The 20,603-nt window shown below is 43.7% G+C and overlaps 1 protein-coding gene across 15 annotated transcripts in view; it reads left to right on the top strand.

Annotated features, from left to right (window-relative positions):
* The window catches only part of EZH2 (enhancer of zeste 2 polycomb repressive complex 2 subunit), a 56,690-nt gene extending 37,204 nt beyond the window's left edge, over positions 1–19,486 (top strand). For 6 of the 15 annotated variants that reach the window (XM_058655004.1, XM_004597802.4, XM_004597804.2 and 3 more), the window contains 15 exons: positions 1,049–1,189; positions 2,197–2,299; positions 2,785–2,963; positions 6,489–6,580; positions 8,020–8,260; positions 8,965–9,134; positions 10,193–10,287; positions 11,457–11,497; positions 11,921–12,046; positions 12,820–12,998; positions 15,551–15,646; positions 16,547–16,628; positions 17,453–17,533; positions 17,668–17,752; positions 19,157–19,486. In XM_058655004.1, the coding sequence (XP_058510987.1) occupies positions 1,049–1,189; positions 2,197–2,299; positions 2,785–2,963; positions 6,489–6,580; positions 8,020–8,260; positions 8,965–9,134; positions 10,193–10,287; positions 11,457–11,497; positions 11,921–12,046; positions 12,820–12,998; positions 15,551–15,646; positions 16,547–16,628; positions 17,453–17,533; positions 17,668–17,752; positions 19,157–19,217 (1,772 nt within the window). In that variant the 3' untranslated portion in view covers positions 19,218–19,486. The remainder of the gene's footprint in view (positions 1–1,048; positions 1,190–2,196; positions 2,300–2,784; positions 2,964–6,488; positions 6,581–8,019; positions 8,261–8,964; positions 9,135–10,192; positions 10,288–11,456; positions 11,498–11,920; positions 12,047–12,819; positions 12,999–15,550; positions 15,647–16,546; positions 16,629–17,452; positions 17,534–17,667; positions 17,753–19,156) is intronic. The other 9 variants (XM_004597803.4, XM_004597805.3, XM_058655006.1 and 6 more) reach the window with 3 other exon arrangements.
* Positions 19,487–20,603: the final 1,117 nt, after the last annotated feature.

The raw sequence follows: 20,603 nt of genomic DNA on the forward strand, positions 1-20,603 counted from the left end.
AGCCATGATTATTCCTTTGGAAAAATGGCTAAAGAATTCTCATATTCTGGTTTTATTAACCATAGGACATGAACTAATTTTTAATAATAAAATTTAAACTGTAAAGGGTGGACATCTAGTCAGAAGCCCTATATTTTCTTTCTATTCTCTCTTTTTATAAAAAAGAGTTTGAAATTTGTATTTGAGAAGCAGAGCAATAGAGAGTGTTCCGTTTGCTGTATCACTCCCCAAACGTCCCCAACAGCAGGGACTGGTTCAGCTGGAGCCAGGAAGCAGGACTCCACGTAGCACTCTACGTGTGTGTCAGACAGCCAAGTGCCTGAGCCATCGCCCGCTGCCTCTGGGACGCAGGGCCAGGACGGCAGCCCAGGCTTCCTGCTGCTGGTGTGGGCCCAGGGCCTGCTCCTTCCCTGTTCTTGCACTGCGGGCCATGTTTGCCACTTCGTTGTTTGTGGTTGGTGGTAGCATATAGTATAATGCAGTAACAGGGAAGTGAAATAGAAATTGCGTGGATATGTGGAGTTTAAGATTGTTTAGTAATCAGGCCAATTAGAATTCAGTCTCTGAGTGGCATGTAAGTGAGACGGCCCTGCTACTAAAACATGCCTTTTCTAGACTACTGTAATGCCCGAAACACAGTTGTTAACATCTTTCTGTCTTTGGGAATATGTGTGGAGGTTCTGTTCATAGTGTCTGAAAGGAGGGCGGTATCTTTATTGTTCTCCATGGTCACTGTTGGTGTAAGCCAAGTCTGATGTGACCAGTTAAAGGCCAGGTATATTATTGGAGAGGAGGCGAACACCATGATTAACTGCAGAGGATGGGTTAGTGCTAGGCCTTGGGTGCAAGAGAAAGTGATAAGTACTGGAAATAAGTTTTTCTTTCAAACTTTGATTAAGAACAGTCCCGAAGATTATCTGTCCTCTAAACCTGGTATTATTATATCGGTAAGCTGTGTTCTTTTCTCACAAATTAGAAAAGGAATATGTAAACTTTTGTCATTGCCCCATTCCTGTGTGTATTTCTGAACATCTTTAATGAATTTCAGAATGTGGGTTTATAAATGATGAGATTTTTGTGGAGTTGGTAAATGCTCTTGGTCAGTACAATGACGACGACGATGATGATGATGGAGATGATCCTGATGAAAGAGAAGAAAAGCAGAAAGATCTAGAAGACCACCGAGATGGTACGTGTGGTTGTTAGTGCTTTTTGGTGGGCTTAGCCTTCTTACAACATTATAGGATGAATATTGAAAGTGATTCCTTTCTCTCCTTATCTTTGTGTAAGTCACATTTACAGTAGTATCAACCAAATTAGAACATTATTTGCAACATTTTATCCTGCCCTTGAACATTTTTGTGTTTTTCTTGGTGTTAGCAGAGGAACCAAGTTTTTTGTGGGGCATCTGAACAGTCAGCTTAAACATCACTGTAATATGACGTGCTATATGTGTGCATAAAATAGAAATAAGTAAATAACCTTTATATGCATTTGCCGTAAGCATGTAAATTGTGCTCTTCACTTAATATACATGGATTTAATCCTCATAAAAACTGCATAAGGTAGTTATTGTTATAACATCCATTTTGTATTCAAGGAAATAGATACAGAGAGCTTAAGTTTTTATATGAAGTTGTGCTATTGGGAGAGAGCTGGCCTCCCGAGCGCAGATGAGAACCTGTCTGTCAGTCTAGCTCGGTCTGTGTGTAACTCTGGTTACGTGTTTACTGCCCGAGTCACTTACTGTCTGCAGTCTGTAGTTGGTGTTATCTGCTTGGCATTGCCTTCGTTAAAAGATGATAGAGTAATTCGGGGAAAAATTTGAATTTTAAAGATGTGTAGGTTTCTTTGTGTGTGTGTAATAAAATAATAACCTTAGTGGTGACTAGTTCAGCTTTTAATTTTAGATGCAAATTTTAGATGGTTGAGTTAATGAGGCCCAGACACGAGAAATAGTAGCAGATTTGGGATTAAAACTTAGGTTTTTGCTGCCAGAACTCTTAAACTTTTTTTATATCTGAATCTTTTGTTTAATCTATCAACATCTCATAAAAACATAAAATATGCTACAAGTGAAATAAAAAGTTGATTTCATAGACAGTCAGCTTTGTAGAAATTCAGTTATGTGGGGACAGTTAAAGATTGAAAACTTGTTTCTTTTCTCTTTTTCCTCTTTCGTATTTCCCCATTTAGATAAAGAAAGCCATCCACCTCGGAAATTTCCATCTGATAAAATTTTTGAAGCCATCTCCTCAATGTTTCCAGATAAGGGCACTGCAGAAGAACTGAAGGAAAAGTAAGACTTGCTCCTCCGAGACGGTCTCAGCTGAGTGCTGTCGGACTCCCCTTGTTGTTTTTTTGCAAATGGAACAGATATAGCCACTTTTTGTGTAGGATGTTGGCAAGATATTTGAAGCAGTATTTTCCCTGTGGCATTTTATGCTATAAAGCTTATTATACATGGAATAAGGACATTTATATTAATGTGCATACTCTACATAACTATGATTTAGTAGTATAGTTAGTTAGAGGAAAATGTCTCTGTATATTCGTAGAATGTTTAATACATTTGTTGCTTTATTAAAACTAATGCCCCTTTTCATGATATACCTGAATCGCTGCAGTGAATCTTAGCTTGATATACTGTATACTGTTTAATTGTCTGTAGAAGTTGATTTAGGTCAGATATACTTGTTTTTGTTTTAGGCAAGATAAGCATTATTTTCAGAAAGCAATTTTTTTTCTTTCATATTTGCTTATATTTTTCTTGGTTAATGTCAGATACAAGGAACTCACTGAGCAGCAGCTTCCAGGCGCGCTTCCTCCTGAATGTACTCCCAACATAGATGGGCCACATGCCAAATCTGTTCAGAGGGAGCAGAGCTTGCATTCATTTCACACACTCTTCTGTAGGCGATGTTTTAAATATGACTGCTTCCTACATCGTAAGTGCAATTATTGTACGTTTGCATTTTCCATCTTTGTGGAATTATCTCTTAAAGCACCTTAAAGTGATGTCATTTAATGCAGTTAGAGTTTTTCTTGCGTCTTAATAGTTAAGATTAAAAGATACGTGGAGATGTCAGGATTGTTATCTTTACATTGTTGCTTAAGGACTGTTTTGTGCACATTTAGTTTGGACTGTTGTTTTCCACTGGCTTGGAACACAGGTGTGCACAGCGTAAACGCTAAACAGTTGCTGTGTGAACTTGCTGATGGCCCAGGGCAGCATCACTGATACTGACAGAATCTGTGCGATGATGAATTGAGCAGGGATGGAAGTCGTGTCTCAGTGCCACTGCCTGGGTTTGCTTTGTCCTTTCTCCAAGTGCTGCTTCCATCTAGCTCCCTGCTGACACAATGGGAAGACGGGGAAGACGCCTGCCAGCCACATGGGAGATGCCCAGTGGAGTTCTGATCGCTCAGCCTGGCTCAGCCTTGGCTCAGTGAGCCAGTGGATGGAAGATCTCTGTCTTTCCCTCTCTCCATCATTCTGCCTTTCAAATAACTATAGCTATAACTATAACTGTATGTCTGTTAATGTTTGTTTATTTAAAGAAATCAGCTAAAGCAGTATGATATTCTTGTTTACTTAGTGGGTTTTGTTTTTTGTTACTTTTTAATTTTTAGCCCTCTGGGTAAATTGCTCTGTACTCACAGTAACTTCAGGGATGACTCGGTAGTCTTCGGTTTGTTGCTTGAGGTATTAGAGAGTTACCAGTGTTTTATCTGAGCTGTGTTATTTCACACAGCTCTTGAAATGGTTGCCTCAAATTACGTTTTAGTTTACATACCATTTAATTAAAAATGTCTTTTGTGCTAAGAATATTGTAAATTGCATTTGAATGTCATTGTAAGGATTGGAGGCATATTTGTGTTTGAGTTATTGATAGGGTCTTTCCAGTTTGTTTATAGCTGTTGTATTTCATGTATCTTTTTGTTGTATGTATGACCCTGCAAAGTAGGATAACCACTTTTACGTCTTATTGCGAGAGTTATTTTACTGTGTTCTTCAGATATGAGTAATTTTGATGAACCTTGAACATGTTAATGATTTCATTCACGTTGGAGAGAAGGGAAATATTTGACTTTAATAGAGACAACTTTCATGGTGTCATAGGTTGCCCGCTTGTGGCTCTAAGTCCATCTTTCTTTTGGACTAGAATGAGTTTCTTCCTAATAGAACCTCAGTGAATTCTGTAGATGCTTCGTTGCTTTATGTGAACTTGACATCTACATAGTATATGTGTTTTTCTTTTGCAAAATAAGTAGTTAAAATATTAAAAGAAATGTCAAATGTAACACTTTGTGCTTCAGGTTGCCCCCCCCCCCACCCATTGGAGATATGTAGTACCTTCTCTTAAAGGTGTAGTGAGGATTAAATGAATTAGTAAGTGTGAAATACTTGAAATAACCGGCTTTTATTAGCTATTGTTGTCTTTTAAATAGGTCATCTTTGTTGTTTACATTTCAGCAGAGAACTGCAATGCGTACAGTGAGGTCTCCTTTGCCCAGCTGCCTGCTGAGGCTCCAGCTCACTTCTGGCGGTCACTCTGACTTTTCTTATGTGTCCTTTCACAGTTCACCGGGAGTTGTTAATGTGTCATCTTATTCAAATGGTGCCATAATGTTCCAATTTTTCTCTTTCCTGACTTTAGATTATGAATGGTTAGGCCTGTCTGTATGATAGTATTGTACCATGGGAGGCTTTCTGAATTACCAAGTTGACCCCTTAACATGATTACTTTGGATTATTGTTTTACTGTAATAGTGAATAACATTACATGTACCTGTACCCATTTTCCACAAGTTCAAGTTTAAATGATAAACTCAGTTAGTTATATGGATATATGTTGTACACCAGCATTCAACAAACCTACAAGAAAACAAAGGTTGAGGCGGGCACTGAATGAAAATAAGAAAAGATTCAGAAATATCAGGACTAGGAGTCTCTTTGTCCTTCAGTGCTCAAAAACCATGAACAACTCCCAGAGCCTGTTTTTATTGTATGTGAAAGAATCAAACATTGTTTGAATCTGAGGGTCTGTGATTATTTGTGGATTAGCAAGTACATTGAGTGATTAGTTGTTTGATTTGCTGTCCTCTTAGGTGCTGGGCAGTCTGGGTCTACGGTTAAGTGAACCACGGCTTATTGACTCCATGGTCTCCTTGGCAACTGGGCCTAGCCATAGGCATTCCATACATCCACCCTGCCCTCTGGCAGCAGGGTCCTGGCCACATGAGGCATGCTACCTCCTTAAATAGCCACAAGAAGAAAGGAACACCGTTTTTGGTCAACAAAGTGGAATCACCTATCACACAGACTATGGTCTGGTCTAAAATCATGCCTTACTGACACCTGAGTTAGGCCAAAGCTAAAGCTAGAAATCCCAGTAGGAATATGCCTATTTAAAAAACTACCAGCAAAATAAGTCTTTGTTTCCTCAGAGTCCTGCCAGTAAAATGTGTTAGCAAAGTAATTTTTATGTCTAATTGATTTTGTAAAGGGAAGGTTTTTTTTTCTTTTTAATATTTATTTTTATTTGAAAGGCAAATTTTTACTGAAAGAGAGACAGAGGTCTTCCATCCATTGGTGCACTCCTCACATGGCTGTTAAACGTTACTTTAACGTTTTCATATTATTTGAGAATTTCATGTTTCAAAGACTGTTATCTTTCTGAAACCTATTTGATCTGACCCTTGTGTTTCCTTAGAAAGATGCCAGCTCTCATTAGGTTCTGAATTGAGTTTGATTTTCAAACATTACTTTTCAACAGTATGGGTTAGTGCTATTTACCTTTTTTCAAAGATTTACTGATTTATTAGAAAATCAGAATCAGAGAGAAATCCTCTATCTACTGGAAACTTTGTCCAAATGCAGTAGTGGGAAGGCTGAGCCAGACCAGGCTGGGAGCCAGGAGCTTGGTCCAGGTGTCCCGTGGGTGGGAGGGGCCGTCCTCTGCTGACCAGCAGCGGGGCAGCAGGACATGAGCTGTCACCCGTGTGGGTGCTGTGTAAGAACAGTGCCAGCCCCGTTCTTTTTCAAATGTGTTTTAGTTATGAATCTCTTATTCTACCTTCCAACTGACAATTGATTGTTGATTTTTTCTTTTGAGATCAAGAAATTGTAGGTGTCAGAATCCTTTTGATAAAAAACTAGTGGTGTTTTAAGAAAATATCAGCTGTTTATATGGGGAACGTTAAAGACCGATTGGAAAGATAGGCTTAGTAATTCTGTGCATCGGTTCTGTTCGCAAGGAGAAAATAAGAAATTGGTAATAATTCTAGAACTTGCTATGTTTTCTTAGAGGAAGCTGAGCAAAAAGTACATTTGACAGCTCAACTTCAAGGAAAGTCATAACAAGTAATGTCAGAAATGTTTTAGGAAGGTTACAGTCTAATATAATTGAGTTTTCCCAGAGTACTTAAAAATCTGAAAAGTTAAATGTTTCGCAGTTGCATTAGATGTTTAATTTGCTTTGCAGCTTTTCATGCAACACCCAACACTTACAAACGAAAGAACACAGAAACAGCCCTGGACAATAAGCCTTGTGGACCACAGTGTTACCAGCATTTGGTAAGCTTTAGTGCTGCCCAGTTCCCGAGGGTGTTGGAGAGGCCTTGACCTTGGACTGTGGTGGAGGTGGTGAAGTCAGTGCCAGCGTGGTCTGTCGCTTTGACTGGCCATGGATTAGGTAGAATGTTCTTACCCATGTCATTTCTTTTATAGTCCATATACTACACTTTTAGTCCTTCATTAATGTTTTATTATTTTTTTGTTTATCTGTTACCTCTTCAGTGACATTTCAAGGTCTTTAGGATCAAGGACTTTGACTGAGTTTGTGAATGTGGAGCCCAGGTAGCCCACCTAGAAGCCAGGCAGGCAGGAAGTGTGTGCTGTGGCTCCTGCGGCCATGCGCCCTCTCTGAGTGTCAGTAGCACTGTAGTTCAGCGAAATTATAGATCCCAGGTTTGGTTGTTGTTTCTTTTGTTTTTTGTTTTTGGTTTTGTTTTTCCTTTTCCTTTTTCTTTTTTTAAGTGATGGAGACAAGGTAAGGGGTTAGGAAAATATGAGGTAGGAAAGTTGTTTTTTACGGGTACTATCTTATTTTTACCATTTCCCCTCTTTGAACCAAGCCACTCCTACCTAGGAACTAAATGGGTATATATTGCCTGTTGGATTTTGGACAGAAGATTCATTGAATGGCACCTGCAGAAGGTATCATATTTTTAAGCAATTTGGTTTGTGTAGAATGAAGTGTAAAAGTGTTGGCTGCTCTCAAACTTCTCCCTGCTATTTTCACTAAAAAAACCAAATTCTTGAGCACTGTTTTGTAATATTCTGTAGAAGGCAGAATTTCATTTAGCTCAGCTAGTACTTGCTGTATTCTCTGTAAGCCAGGCTCTTACTGCTGTTTGAACTTTCTGAGACTGGAGAGTTGTACCTCAGTGCAAACTGTAACCCTCGGAGAGTCCTTTTCCTCAAGTTCCTTTCATGTCTTCCTGTGATTGCTTATCCCTCACAGGAAACAAACAAAAAAAACCAGGGTGTTTTAATAGTGAGACCAGGAGATGAGGAGCTGAAGCATGTGTGTATGTTTTGTCTTTAAATATTACTGTAGAGGGTTACTGCTTTATCTTCACTCCGAAGGTAGGAGGTCTGAGTTAATGAACAGCATTCTTTCTGTAAAAGATGCTCCTTTGTATATGTGTGTGTAAGCAAAAATATAGAAATAGCTATCTTTACACATAAGGAATTCATGTTGTAGCTCAGTTGTAATCAGTTTACATTTAAGACTATTGCGTGACAGTATGGTGAACGAATGTTTACCTTTCTAAAATCTTAAAGCTAAATGCAAATTAAAACAGTATATTTCAATATATATGTATTTGTGATGAGTGGATCTTGTGGTAGATATCTCGACTAACTTGTTCTCATGTAATCTTTATTTTTTTGCTTTTCCGCCAAAATCATTGTAGAACTTTACACTAATGCCCGCCTTTTTCATTTTGTAGGAGGGAGCAAAGGAGTTTGCTGCTGCCCTCACAGCTGAGCGGATAAAGACCCCTCCAAAACGCCCAGGGGGTCGCAGACGGGGACGACTTCCTAATAACAGTAGCAGGCCCAGCACGCCCACCATCAATGTGCTGGAGTCCAAGGACACGGACAGTGACAGGGAAGCGGGGACCGAGACTGGGGGCGAGAACAATGACAAAGAGGAAGAAGAGAAGAAAGATGAAACGTCCAGCTCCTCTGGTGAGGCACACCTGAGATCTGGATTCTACCACTGGACAGTGTCGTGCTTGGGTAGTTTTCATTAACTCGTGCCCAGTTGCTACTGTCTTCTGCCCTCACCCCTACCCTGGTGAGGGATTGATAGCACGGCTTATTTTCACTCTTGGTGCCGTGTGTTTTCTGTTTTTCTTGAGACATCATGAAATTCAGGTCATGTGACTTAATGATCTTGATATTCTATGGTTTCTTTTGGTTAAAGAAAACTGGTGTGGATGAGATTGTCTTTTACTGATTGGATTTTAGTTCTCTATTCCTGATTAGAATACAGTTACAGCAAGTGTCTCCTGCCTTAAGGTAGGACAGTGATCTCTGCTGTGTCCCCAAGACTTGGCACCACAGGAGTGCCATCCTGCCCTCCTGCGTGGTGCTAGAGACCCACCTTCTCTGGCCACCTTCTGCCTTCCAGGTGTACCGCCAGGGAGCTAGATGGGAAGAAGTGTTCAGTGGAAATGACGTTGGCACTCTGTGCAAGCAGCCCCTCAAACCTCTGGCCCACCTGAAGGCAGAATGACAGGATGGTAGAAATAGTGCCGATACTATTTCTTGCTTCAGTTCGTTTGAAAATATTATTTCCTTTCTGCTTTGTCCTTGAATACATCCTGATTTTACTTCTTCAAACTATTTCTACATCACCATTTTTGACCGTTGTTTGCATTTTGTTACAGAAGCAAATTCTCGATGTCAGACACCAATAAAGATGAAGCCAAATATTGAACCTCCTGAGAATGTGGAGTGGAGTGGTGCTGAGGCCTCAATGTTTAGAGTCCTCATTGGCACTTACTATGATAATTTCTGTGCCATTGCTAGGTTGATTGGGACCAAAACATGTAGACAGGTAAGCATATCTGATAAATTTTGTTATAGGAGCTTGAAATGTAGATATAAATATGTAGTGATTGTCCAAATACAAGGATATTCTTGATGGTTGTTAAACACCTGTTCTTGTCCTGAAAAGAGTTGAATTTTGTGTTTTTTAACCTGAGAAAGAGTTGAGTGGAGATTATCCATCAGCGGGGTGGCAGTGGGTTTTGTATATGTGCTGCCGAAGCAAGTACACTCGTAGCAGTTTACTGTTCTTTATTTTAAAGGTTTGTTTTATTTTATTTTTGTTTTTTTGAAAGGCAGATTTAGAGAGCAAGAAGGAGAGACAGATCTTCCAACTGCTGGTTCACTCCCCAAATGACCGCTATGGCCAGAACCAAACCGATTCTGAGCTGGGAGCCATAGCTTGCGCCAGGTCTCCCGTGTGGGTGCAGGGAGGACCTGGTCTTAGAGCTGCTATCTGCTGCTCTCCCAGGCCCTGAGCAGAGAGCTGGAGCAGAATTGGAGCAGCTGGGACTCAAGCTCATGCCTGTGTGGGATGTCAGTGTTGTAGACAGTGGCTGAACTCGCTACACCACTGTGTTGGCCCATTCCTTTTTTTTTTGTTTGTTTTAAAGATTTATTTATTTATCGGAAAGGCTTAGTAGCAGAAGGAGAAACATTCACAGTGCTCTTCCTTTCTCTGGTTCACACCCCAAGTGCTGGCACCACTGAGGCTGAGCCAGGCTGGAGCCAGGAGCTGGAACTCCATCTGGATCCTCTGAGGGTGTCAGAGACCCACGTTTCTGGGCCATCATCTGGTCCCTTCCCAGGGGTCTTAGCCGGGACTCAGACGAGATGCTCTGGTAGGGGCTGTGGCCATCCCAGGGGGCAGTCTGATTTGCTGCACGACCATTGACCCCAGCACCACTACTTTTGACCACAGTATGCCTGCAGCTACTCTCTCCTTCTTAAAGGCAGAACTGGTGATTTCTGCTGTTCTAGGAGACAGAAATCTTTTTAGTAAAGATGGATGTAAGAAGAATTTGCTTTAGAAAATATTGTCATGTTTGTGTGAATCTCTTCTGTCAGGTGTATGAGTTTCGAGTCAAGGAGTCGAGTGTGATTGCTCCGGTTCCCGCCGAGGACGTGGATACCCCTCCGAGGAAGAAGAAGAGGAAACACCGGTAGGTCTGCTGACAGCGGGGCCAGAGCAGAGGCCGCAGGCCGGGTGCCTGCTGAGGGGGGGCCACTCACTTCCTGCTGCTCCGTTAGACAGAAACTTAAAAACTGCTCTCAAAAACATTCCCTGCAATCTTGTTTCCAGTGGTAGTTGCTGTTATTTTTCTGTAAGAGTACAGCAGTCTTCTGAAAATGTGGAATGTTATGTGTTATATAAGTTATGATTACTGTGCTGTATATTGGTTAGCAAAATCATACTATGATTTAGTGGCTTTTGCCGTAAAGACCATCTCATTTCAGCATTTTGTTAGGAAGCATTGTGAAATGTGCTGCTGGGAGGTAGTTTTTAGGCATGTCTCTTTTTTAAAGATTCATTTTGTTTGAAGAGAAAAAGAATGCGCTTCCAAGTGGTTAACAGCAGAGAACGGGCCAGGCCAAAGCCAGAAGCTGGGAACTCAATGTGGGTCTCCCTTGCGGGTGGCAGAGACCATACTGCTTGAACCAGCACATGCTGCCTTGGTGGTAGGAAGCTGTGATCAGCCGGGCACACCACTGTGGGAGAAACTGTCTTAACCACTGGCCTGCATGTCTGCCTCTTTGTGTTTTATTTTTTTTAAAGAGAAGCATAGTTGAGTGAGTAAAGGAATACCCAGATGTGTTAAAAAATTGTGGACAGGCTCTTGGTACATTTCTTTAAAGATAGAGTCAGTCTCATTCAGAACTTACAGTGTAAAGTTTTCTCTGTAAAGTTTGGTCTTAGTAGAATCTAACAAACTTTTGGTTGAATTATTTGTGTTCCTTTAGCCCAGATGGATTAGTAACATGGCTTGAAGTTAGACAGTGTAATTCTCCTCAGAATAAATGAGATACAAGATGTGTCTGCTTGTAAGTTCTGAGCATAGTGGAGCCGGTGGGCCAGCCTCCCAGCACACACCAGGCAGCCGGGCCATCAGGCTGTTGTGGAGTCGCTCTACATTGATGACCAGTGGAAGCTGGGGATCACCTGACGCTGCCAGCTGCTTGGCCTCAGGGCCCTGCTGTGTTGAGGGCACAGGTCGAGCCAGTGGGGCTGTGCTCTCTGATTTTTAGCTGTGACCATACTTCCTAGCCTTATGACAAGTTTGTATTTTTTTTTTCTTTGTGTGTTGTTTCTTTTTCTTTCTTTCTTTTGCAGGTTGTGGGCAGCACACTGCAGAAAGATACAGCTGAAAAAGGGTTAGCATCTTTCCATTCAACTTCATTTGTAGCTTTAAAATGTCTTTGTGCATTTGATTTAGAATAGTGACTGGATTAGAGTTTGGGTTATTCTGATATAACTGATTTATGTATGCTGAACCTGTATCAGTGGAAGGTGTCTCTTTTATGAATGGCCAGTAAATGCTGTTTTGCAGAGACACCGAGTGGATGAAGAGAGTCTCTTGATTGGAAAAAGGAAAAGCAGTTTGGAAAAGATGCACTTTGAGACTTAGTGGCAAAGATGATGAGTCTTTAGGGGTGGGGGGATTTTTGTCTTCATTTTGTTAACAGGACTTTGTGTAACATCCACAGGTGGTAGGAAGAGTGTACTCTTGTGAAATGTGTGTGATCCTTTTGCCTCTCCCTGGATTAATGGGCCTGCATGCTGTTATCTTTACTCAGATGGCTCCTCTAACCATGTTTACAACTATCAACCATGTGACCATCCACGGCAGCCTTGTGACAGCTCGTGCCCTTGTGTGATAGCACAAAATTTTTGTGAAAAGTTTTGTCAGTGTAGTTCAGAGTGTAAGTATTTGTGGCTTTGGCGCAATTGCATGAGAACTAAGGCGATCTTTGGCCAGCATTTAAATCAAACTGCAGAGCCGGGGAATGCTCCCCTGTTGCCTTAGGAGAGGGCATGTTGAGTGTCGTAACCGGCCCTCTCCTGGTACCCAGTCATTCTGCTGGGTAGCATGAGTGTGTGTGAGTGTGCATGTGTGTTTGTGGGTGTGTGTGCACAGGACAGACAAAATTGCATGAAAGGAACTGAATGTTTTGTCTCTGATCACTGATGTCAAGCCATCCTACACTTGGCACAGGATGTAAGGGGCATGAATCTGTTAGCTACAGGGTAATTGTGAGGCAGCAGAGATGGTCAGAGTTAGGATTTAGTCTTTAGAATAAAAGAATATGCATAGGGTAATAATGTTTATATTTGTTCAATGAAGCTGCACACAAACCTTGCCTATTAAGGAAATGATTGGAATGGTTATGGACCATGGATGTCTTGTAGTCTAAACCCTTCTTTCATACCTATTTTATAAATCATAGACCCTGAAACAGTAAACCATTTAACAAATGAAAAACAGAAACACAAGAACTCAGTGGTGTTCTTTTTCAGTCCGGACTGCTTTTTCTTTGCTGTTAACTTCAGTTTCTTCAGCTGTGCAATGGGATGGATAATCAGGTGTTGTGAGGGTTCAATGTGAGTTGGGTGCCCAGCCCAGTGCGCTTACCTGCCTTTCTGCACATTTTTGCATGTGATGATGAGGATGATGATGATGAACATCTCTCTGAAGGTCAAAACCGCTTTCCTGGATGCCGTTGCAAAGCACAGTGCAATACCAAGCAGTGCCCGTGCTATCTGGCTGTCCGAGAGTGTGACCCTGACCTCTGTCTGACCTGTGGAGCTGCTGACCACTGGGACAGTAAAAATGTGTCCTGCAAGAACTGTAGCATTCAGCGGGGTTCCAAAAAGGTAACTAGCGTTCACTCTGGGGTCTTCCTGATGAACTGTTGCACGTCGGCCTGCTCAGCCGCGGAGCGAGGGGCGGAACAGCCAAGTGATTGTTAGTCTCCTTAGTGAAAATAAGTCCTGGGTGATTTCTGTCAAGCTTGAGAACTCATTCTTACCAAATAGGCTTCTGGGGGCTGGCACCTAGGAAGGCTAAGCCAGCTGCAGCAGTGCTGGCATCCCAAGTTGGGGGTCACTTCCAGCCCAGCTCCCTGCTCATGGCTTGGGCAATAGCAAAAGGTGGCTCAGATGTTTAGGCCCGGCGTGTGAGACCCTGAAGGAATGTGTACATCCTGGGCTTGGCCTGGCTCGGCGCTGGCTGTCAACGGCCGCCTGGGGAGTGAAGCAGTGAGTGAAGGCTGCTTCTCCCCTCTTCCCTTTTCTATCTGTTTCAAACAGATAAGTAACATTTAAAAAAAATAGTATTTTAAATATTTGAAGCCTTTGAATTGCACGTGGGTAATTCTAATCATAGCAAAGTAAATATTGAGCAGATATTGTGCAGTACTGGGAAAATTCAGTCTTTTTAGGATAGATGATGTTTTTTTCCCTTTGGTTGTTTTTTTAGTAATAATAACTGACTTTTTAAAAAGATTTATTTACTTACAGGCAGTTTTACAGGGAGAACAGACAGAAATATCTTGCATTTGCTGGCTCATTTCTGCAGATGGTTGCAGTGGCTGGAGCTGAGCCAATCCGAAGCCAGCAGCTTCATCTGGGTCTCCAATGTGGAGGAGCCCAAGGGCCCAGGCCACCTTCCTCAGTTGCTTTTCCCAGGCCACAAGCAGGGAGTTGAATGGGAAGTGAAGGAGCCAGGTTAAACTGGAGCTCATATAGGATGCCGTTACCTGCAGGTGGAGGATTAACCTGTTAAGCCACAGCACTGAAATTTTTTAACCATGTAGTATGTTACAGGCACTGTTCCAAGTGCTTTGTGTATGAACCCATTAATCCGATAACTCTGGATTAGGAATATCCATTAATTCCCTTTGTAGATAAGAAAGCCCAAGTGGCAGATTTTTTTTTTTTTTTTTTTAAAGATTTATTTATTTTATTACAAAGTCAGATATACAGAGAAGAGAGACAGAGAGGAAGATCTTCCATCCAATGATTCACTCCCCAAGTGAGCTGCAACGGCCGGTGCTGCGCTGATCCGAAGCCAGGAACCAGGAACCTGTTCCGGGTCTCCCACGCGGGTGCAGGGTCCCAATGCATTGGGCTGTCCTCGACTGCTTTCCCAGGCCACAAGCAGGGAGCTGGATGGGAAGTGGAGCTGCCGGGATTAGAACTGGCGCCCGTATGGGATCCCGGGGCGTTCAAGGCGAGGACTTTAGCCACTAGGCCACGCTGCCAGGCCCAAGTGGCAGATTTCTTAAATTAGTAAGAAATCAAGTCTGGGCATTTTAGCGCCAGCCTCACTGTTGTGTTGTTCCACCGCCATCGTCTTGTGTTCAGATGTGTTTCATGGGCAGTCATCTTAGTTTGTTGAACTCTGTTCCATTAGATGCCCTTGTGGTTGGTTCTCTTCGGCATGCCACCTAACTCCTCCTGAGCTAAAAATCTTCAAATTTCTTTGCCTCATGCCATATTCACCATTGAATGATACACTTTTCCATTAGTTTGTTCAGAACATGGGTAATACTATTATTATTGACATGTTGTTATTGTAGACATTTCTTAATTCTCAAGACAGAAGCCTGTGTGGCTGCCTTTACCAGTTGGATTTTATTTTCCTGATCATATTTAGCTGCTTTCTAATGAGGAGAGCATGTGGGAGACTTACTTGTCAAGTGAAGTCAGGATGGACCAGAACAGGGCTAGACTGAAAGCTTGGGTGGTCAGGCAGCCTTTTGACAATTCAAGGATTTTGTATGAAAGTACTAATGAGCATATGTTTGGGAATGAATCCTTAACTGTAAAATTGACAGTGATTATCTTGGCATTTCAGCTAAAAATAGAGTGCCAGACTGGGGGAAGAGGTAGATGGGGGGCTTCCGGAGGGCTGAAAGTGGAGGGGCCAGTAACGGAATCCGTTTGGGGAGTGATTGGTGTTCCTTGGTTAAATTCAAGCTGAAAGTCGGTCACATAAGGCCGTCAAGAGCCAGTGCAAAGCAGGGGTGTTCTCTGAGACCAAGAGTAACTCTCCCGTCTCTTTACTCTTTGAAAGGGCCAAATGGTTGCGCTAGCGGGGTTGAGTCAGCCCAGAGCCAGTACTCAGAATTCGCTCTGGGTTTCCCAGGAGGGGCCAGGGACCCAAGTACGTGGGCCATCCTCTGGTGCCTTCCAGGTGCCTCGGCAGGAAACTGCATTAGTAATCGATCCCAGGCCACGGGACAACAAGTGCTGTGCCAAACGCCCCCTCCCTCATGTCATCCAGAACAAAGCTTTGTGTCTGCAGTTCGCCAGTTGTCCTCAGCAGCTTTCATGTGACTGAAGATACAGTGTTTTGAATCACTGTGTTGGAATAGGTCCGTCTACTTTCCTTTATGATAATATGATTGTGTTTTATTCTCTAGCATTTGTTGCTGGCACCATCTGATGTGGCAGGCTGGGGAATTTTTATCAAAGACCCTGTGCAAAAAAATGAATTCATCTCTGAATACTGTGGAGAGGTAAGGTGGACTGAGCGTGTGTTCTCATGCTCACTGGGTAAGTCCACTGGGTTTGATAAGCAATGAATAGAAAATAACCTTCCGGCATTTGTGGATTTGGGGTGCTCAGTAACTGGGGTGCTTCAGTTTTAGCCTCATGTGGCTTTTCTCACTTGGTGGGAAAGAGGAGAACGAGCACTTTGCCATGTCGGGTTTGTGGTGCTTCAGCTCGCAGTGGGAGTGGGAAGGACCTGGACATGATCGTGTCGTCAGTATCTTAGGGTTGGCGGTAGGCCAGGGCAGGGTCACAGGGCGCCTCTGTGTTGAAGCTGCAATATACTTGTTGCTCAATAGAAACACTGTTGTTAACCATTTTCTCTAACTATTTTTTTTTTAATTAATTTATTTTTGTTGGAACGTCAGATATACAGAGAAGGGGATAGGGAGAAAGGCCTTCCATTCACTGGTTCACTCTGTAAGCGACGACAGTGGCTGGAGTTGAGCCAGGCTGAAGCCAGCAGTTTCCTCTGGGTCTCCCATGCGGGTGCAGGGTCCCAGGGGTTTGAGTTGTCCTCCACTGCTTTCCCAGGCCACAAGCAGGGAGCTGGATGGGAAGTGGAGCTGCCAGGATTAGAACTGGCACCCATATGGGAATCCTGGTGCATTCAAGGCGAGGACTTTAGCCACTAGGCTACTGCGCCAGGTCCTAACCATAATTGTTGTACTATAAAACAGAAATATTTTTGAGTTGGAATCCTTAAAAATGTTGCTGTTCTTATCAGTGTACAAAGCAAATGAAAAAGTGATGGGTTGCTGGTGATCTTTTGTTCAGTGTTCTTAGGAAGGTGGAAGGTCCTTGAACTTTTCTGGGTACCAGCAGGCTGTGTTGCGAGGCTCAAAAACTCTTCTCGTGTCTTTCAGATAATATCTCAAGACGAAGCAGACAGAAGAGGGAAAGTGTATGATAAATACATGTGCAGCTTTTTGTTCAACTTGAACAATGGTGTGTTTCTGAGCCACAAGTGCTTTGCTCCTCTGAGCTGCAGTTGGGGTCCCGGGCTGCCTGTTTGGAAAGGGCGTGCAAGCAGTGGCTCCGAGGAGCTCTCGGGCAGAGCACTGTGGTGCTTTCCACCCCCTGGCAGAGAGGGAGGGCTGAGCTGGGAGCAGGGTGAACTCTGGGAGGAGGGTGCTGTGCGCGCCCCCGCCCGCCCCCGGGATCACATCCTGCATGCCGTCCCCTGTGGTGGCCCTCTGGTTTCCTGAGAACTTGGGTGTTGAGTAAGCTTGCCAGCCACCTTCACGTCAGTACTTCTGGCATGGGAAGGACATGGAACATCATACTTAAAAGCATCTTCCAAAACTTCCTCTGCCTGTTACCAAAGACAGAGAACCAAGGGCTGCTGCTCGGAGGGGAGCAGTGATGTGATGGTGTGAGGGTGTGTTCTGCGTGGAGAGAGATGCCGCTCGAACAAGTGGTTTTGCATATGTAAATACGTTATGTAAACAATATGATGAAAAAAAGTAATATAATCTTACTCGTGAAAATGGCTATTTTTATGTTGTGTGGGATTTAGATCCCTTTAAAAAACATTGTTCTGCTTAGTAATACACAGTAAGTAATGGTATGAGGAAAGCACCTTGAGTTACCAGTGTTGAATTGTAACTCAGAACAGCCATATTCTCCCAGATGGCATTTAGAATGGGATGAAGTTAGCTGCATGATCTTTTTGCTTTTAAATTCAGACTCTGAAGAACTAGACCCAGTTGTATTTCCAGAATGTTTATTAATCCATAGTAAACTTACCACCATATTTTTTTTTTCTTTAGATTTTGTAGTGGATGCGACCCGCAAGGGTAATAAGATTCGTTTTGCAAATCATTCAGTGAATCCCAACTGCTATGCAAAAGGTGGGTAACTTGAGATGTCATGCGCGTTGTGGCGTGACCTGCCTGGCTGCTAACGAGGGCTGAGAACTTCCGGGGCAGCTGCGTTACGTGAGCAAGCCGGTTCATGCTGCTGACTCCAGTGTCTCTCTTCCCAGTTATGATGGTGAACGGAGACCACCGGATAGGCATTTTTGCTAAAAGAGCCATCCAGACGGGTGAGGAGCTGTTTTTCGATTACAGGTTAGTTAAAAGCACGTTTCTCATTTCCTACCTGCATCGTGAGCCGTGGACAAGAACTGTCTGTCAGTGCCTGGTGGGATCTGCTGTTGATGGAGGGGGACTTCTCCTGACTGGTCAGTCACAGGTGATGTTGGCGTTGGCAAGGCGTTGCATCAGGCTTTCCCAGCAATGCAGCTCCTGTACAGCAGAGCTTAGTGTTAAGACCTGCAGAAGCCTATGCAGAAAGCCCTGCTGCTCAGAGCTGCATGTGCCTGCTGGTCCTTGTCCTCACCTTGAGTGCTTGACGGTGCAGTACAGTTAACACGGGTAGAGCGACTTCAGGTTTTCAGGTGCTAGAATACTTAGATCCTTGTGTATTGTTTGAAAAGTCGAGCGCTGTTGGCAAATACCTGTGGGTTATTTCTGCAGGAGAGTCCTTAGAATGCTGGGGGCCACCAACAGCGATTACGAGGTACCCGTTAGGCCAGTAGTTTACAAGCTATACGTGTAATGTTCATTTAAATGCAGTCAGGTGAATGTCTAAATAAATCCTGTAGCTGAATATAAATTCCACGCAGAAGTTGTTTTTAGAACCTGTTATTGCATTCTAGGATCTAATAGCAGGTCTGAGTCAGGTCTTTGGGAGGATGGCCACAGTCCAGGCTTGCCCTGAGCCGGGAGGGGCAGGTGCACACAGTGTTGCAGAGTGCTGGAGGGCTCCACCCGGTGGTGACTGGTATCTCATGGTCCCCAGCTTTCTTCACCTGGCTTCCAGTTACTCCTTGGCCCTTTGTCCTGGTGGCTGTAGTCATTGTTGCTAAGTCAGGATTATTTCTCTGTAGTGACTGCCTCAGCTTGTTGTACCATGGGATGTGAGGCCCAGAACCATCTAAGCCTCTGAACTTCACCTTTAAACACATAGACACAGCTATTTTATCACATAGTTTCTGCCCTTCCCTCTAGGAATACCTATCCTCCATGGAAGGTCGAGGGGAACAGCCTTTCTACCAGCTTTGCTGAGGTAGGAGGGTACTAGCAGAGAAGGCCGGTTTCCTTTGCCAAGCTGATGACCAGGTTAATTTTCTTTGTCCGAGCGGTGCTTGAAGGAAAATGGGACCAAATTCAACCCAAAGAAGCTCCCTGGTATCATTGAGATCAAAATTCTTCCAGAAGTCAAGATTTAGCTCCCCACCTTACTACAGAGAAATAATCCTGACTTAGCAACAGTAATTCCCCTAGTGGGGGAATGCTTGTGATGGACCAGGTCTCCAAGTTGGGAACCTGCTGGCTGCTTTCCTGTTGCTTCCCGGTGACGCAGCGAGGACATGCAGCTCTGTGTTGGGGTACGCCTCTTGGTTTTGTGCACCCTGTTTAGCAGGCGTGGGTGTGTTGGGAGGGTGGTCACTGTTCTCCATATTGTTTCAGATACAGCCAGGCTGATGCCCTGAAGTACGTGGGCATCGAGAGAGAAATGGAAATCCCGTGACACCTGCTACCTCCTCCTCCCCTTCCTCTGGAACAGCTGCCTTAGCTTCAGAACCTCGAGTACTGTGGGCAATTTAGAAAAGGAAAATGCAGTCTGAATTTCTGAATTTGCAAAGTACTGTAAGAATAATTTATAGTAATGAGTTTTAAAATCAAGTTTTTATTGCCTTTTCACCAGCTGCAAAAGTGTTTTGTACCAGTGAATTTTTGCAATAATGCAGTATGGTACATTTTTCAATTTTGAATAAAGAATACTTGAACTTCTGCTTGTTTGTTGAGTCAACTGTCATTAAGCTTCATCAGCCGACTGTAGAAAAGGACTCTCTACCGAGAACACTACCATGATGGGCAGCATGTTGATTTGCACAATAATGCATTGCATAGTAAATCTATAGTTTAATAACAGATAACAGAATTTACTAAGACAGCAAATGGTAATATTGCCTGTTAGTAGGCAGAAGACATCTGTAAGTTGCCCTTACAGATTTTTTTAGCTCTTTATTTTGTTTTGTTTTAAATATTGTTTATATAGTTGAGGGGGATTACAAACGTGTGGGTCTCTGATTAGGGTGGGGTAATTTTTCCTCCTTTGTCCATGGGGGAGGGGGCTCCTTCAGACCGCGTCGGCACCCAGGGATGGTGGGGACAGTCGTTTGATGAAGCCTCGGAGACCCCGACGCGGGGAGCATGTTCTGAGGGTGTTACTTGAGTGGCTGTGATAGTTCTGAGATGTTGTCAGCTTCATTGCTCCAGGGTTGAGAAGATCCAAGGCCCACCCCAGTGCATCCACAGGCCAAGGAACTTGCTGCAAAGCTTGGCCAGGAGGGGGGTGCCGCTTGCTCTGCTCTCTCCTCCAGGTGAGCTGGCTGTCCTATCCCCTGTGTGCATCTGGACATACTGTTCACCGCACAGGCATCAGCAACTGAGGAGGCCCAGTCCCAGTACATCCACTCCGAGGTAGGACCATTAATCTGTGATTTTCCCTGTGACTGGGGTCTGAGTCCAGTGGTTTAGTTGGAGAGACCCCCAACCCCAAGAAACTTCACCTGGAGTGACCTCAGACATGACCAGTGCAGGGTCGGGTTCAGTCCACCTCCTGCACCAGCCAGCACACATTCTGCTGGATGCGGTTGCCTGGTCAGCCGCCAGCCCCATCGTTCACGTGATCTATGGGTGCTGTGGCCTAGCACATAGGCCTGGTCTTTGTACACACTAGCAAGTGCTGCAGCCTGGTTGGGGTGAGTCCCAATAAACCCATCAGGCCTGCCCCCAGCCCTGGTTTTTGCATGTGCTGTGACCAAGCCCAGTTCATTCCACATTCCATCTGGATCTCATGCATATGCGTGAATGCTGCAGTTTACCCCAACCCAAACTGCCCACTCGGGTA

Source organism: Ochotona princeps, chromosome 25 (genome assembly GCF_030435755.1).
Source record: "Ochotona princeps isolate mOchPri1 chromosome 25, mOchPri1.hap1, whole genome shotgun sequence".
Lineage (NCBI taxonomy): Eukaryota > Metazoa > Chordata > Mammalia > Lagomorpha > Ochotonidae > Ochotona > Ochotona princeps.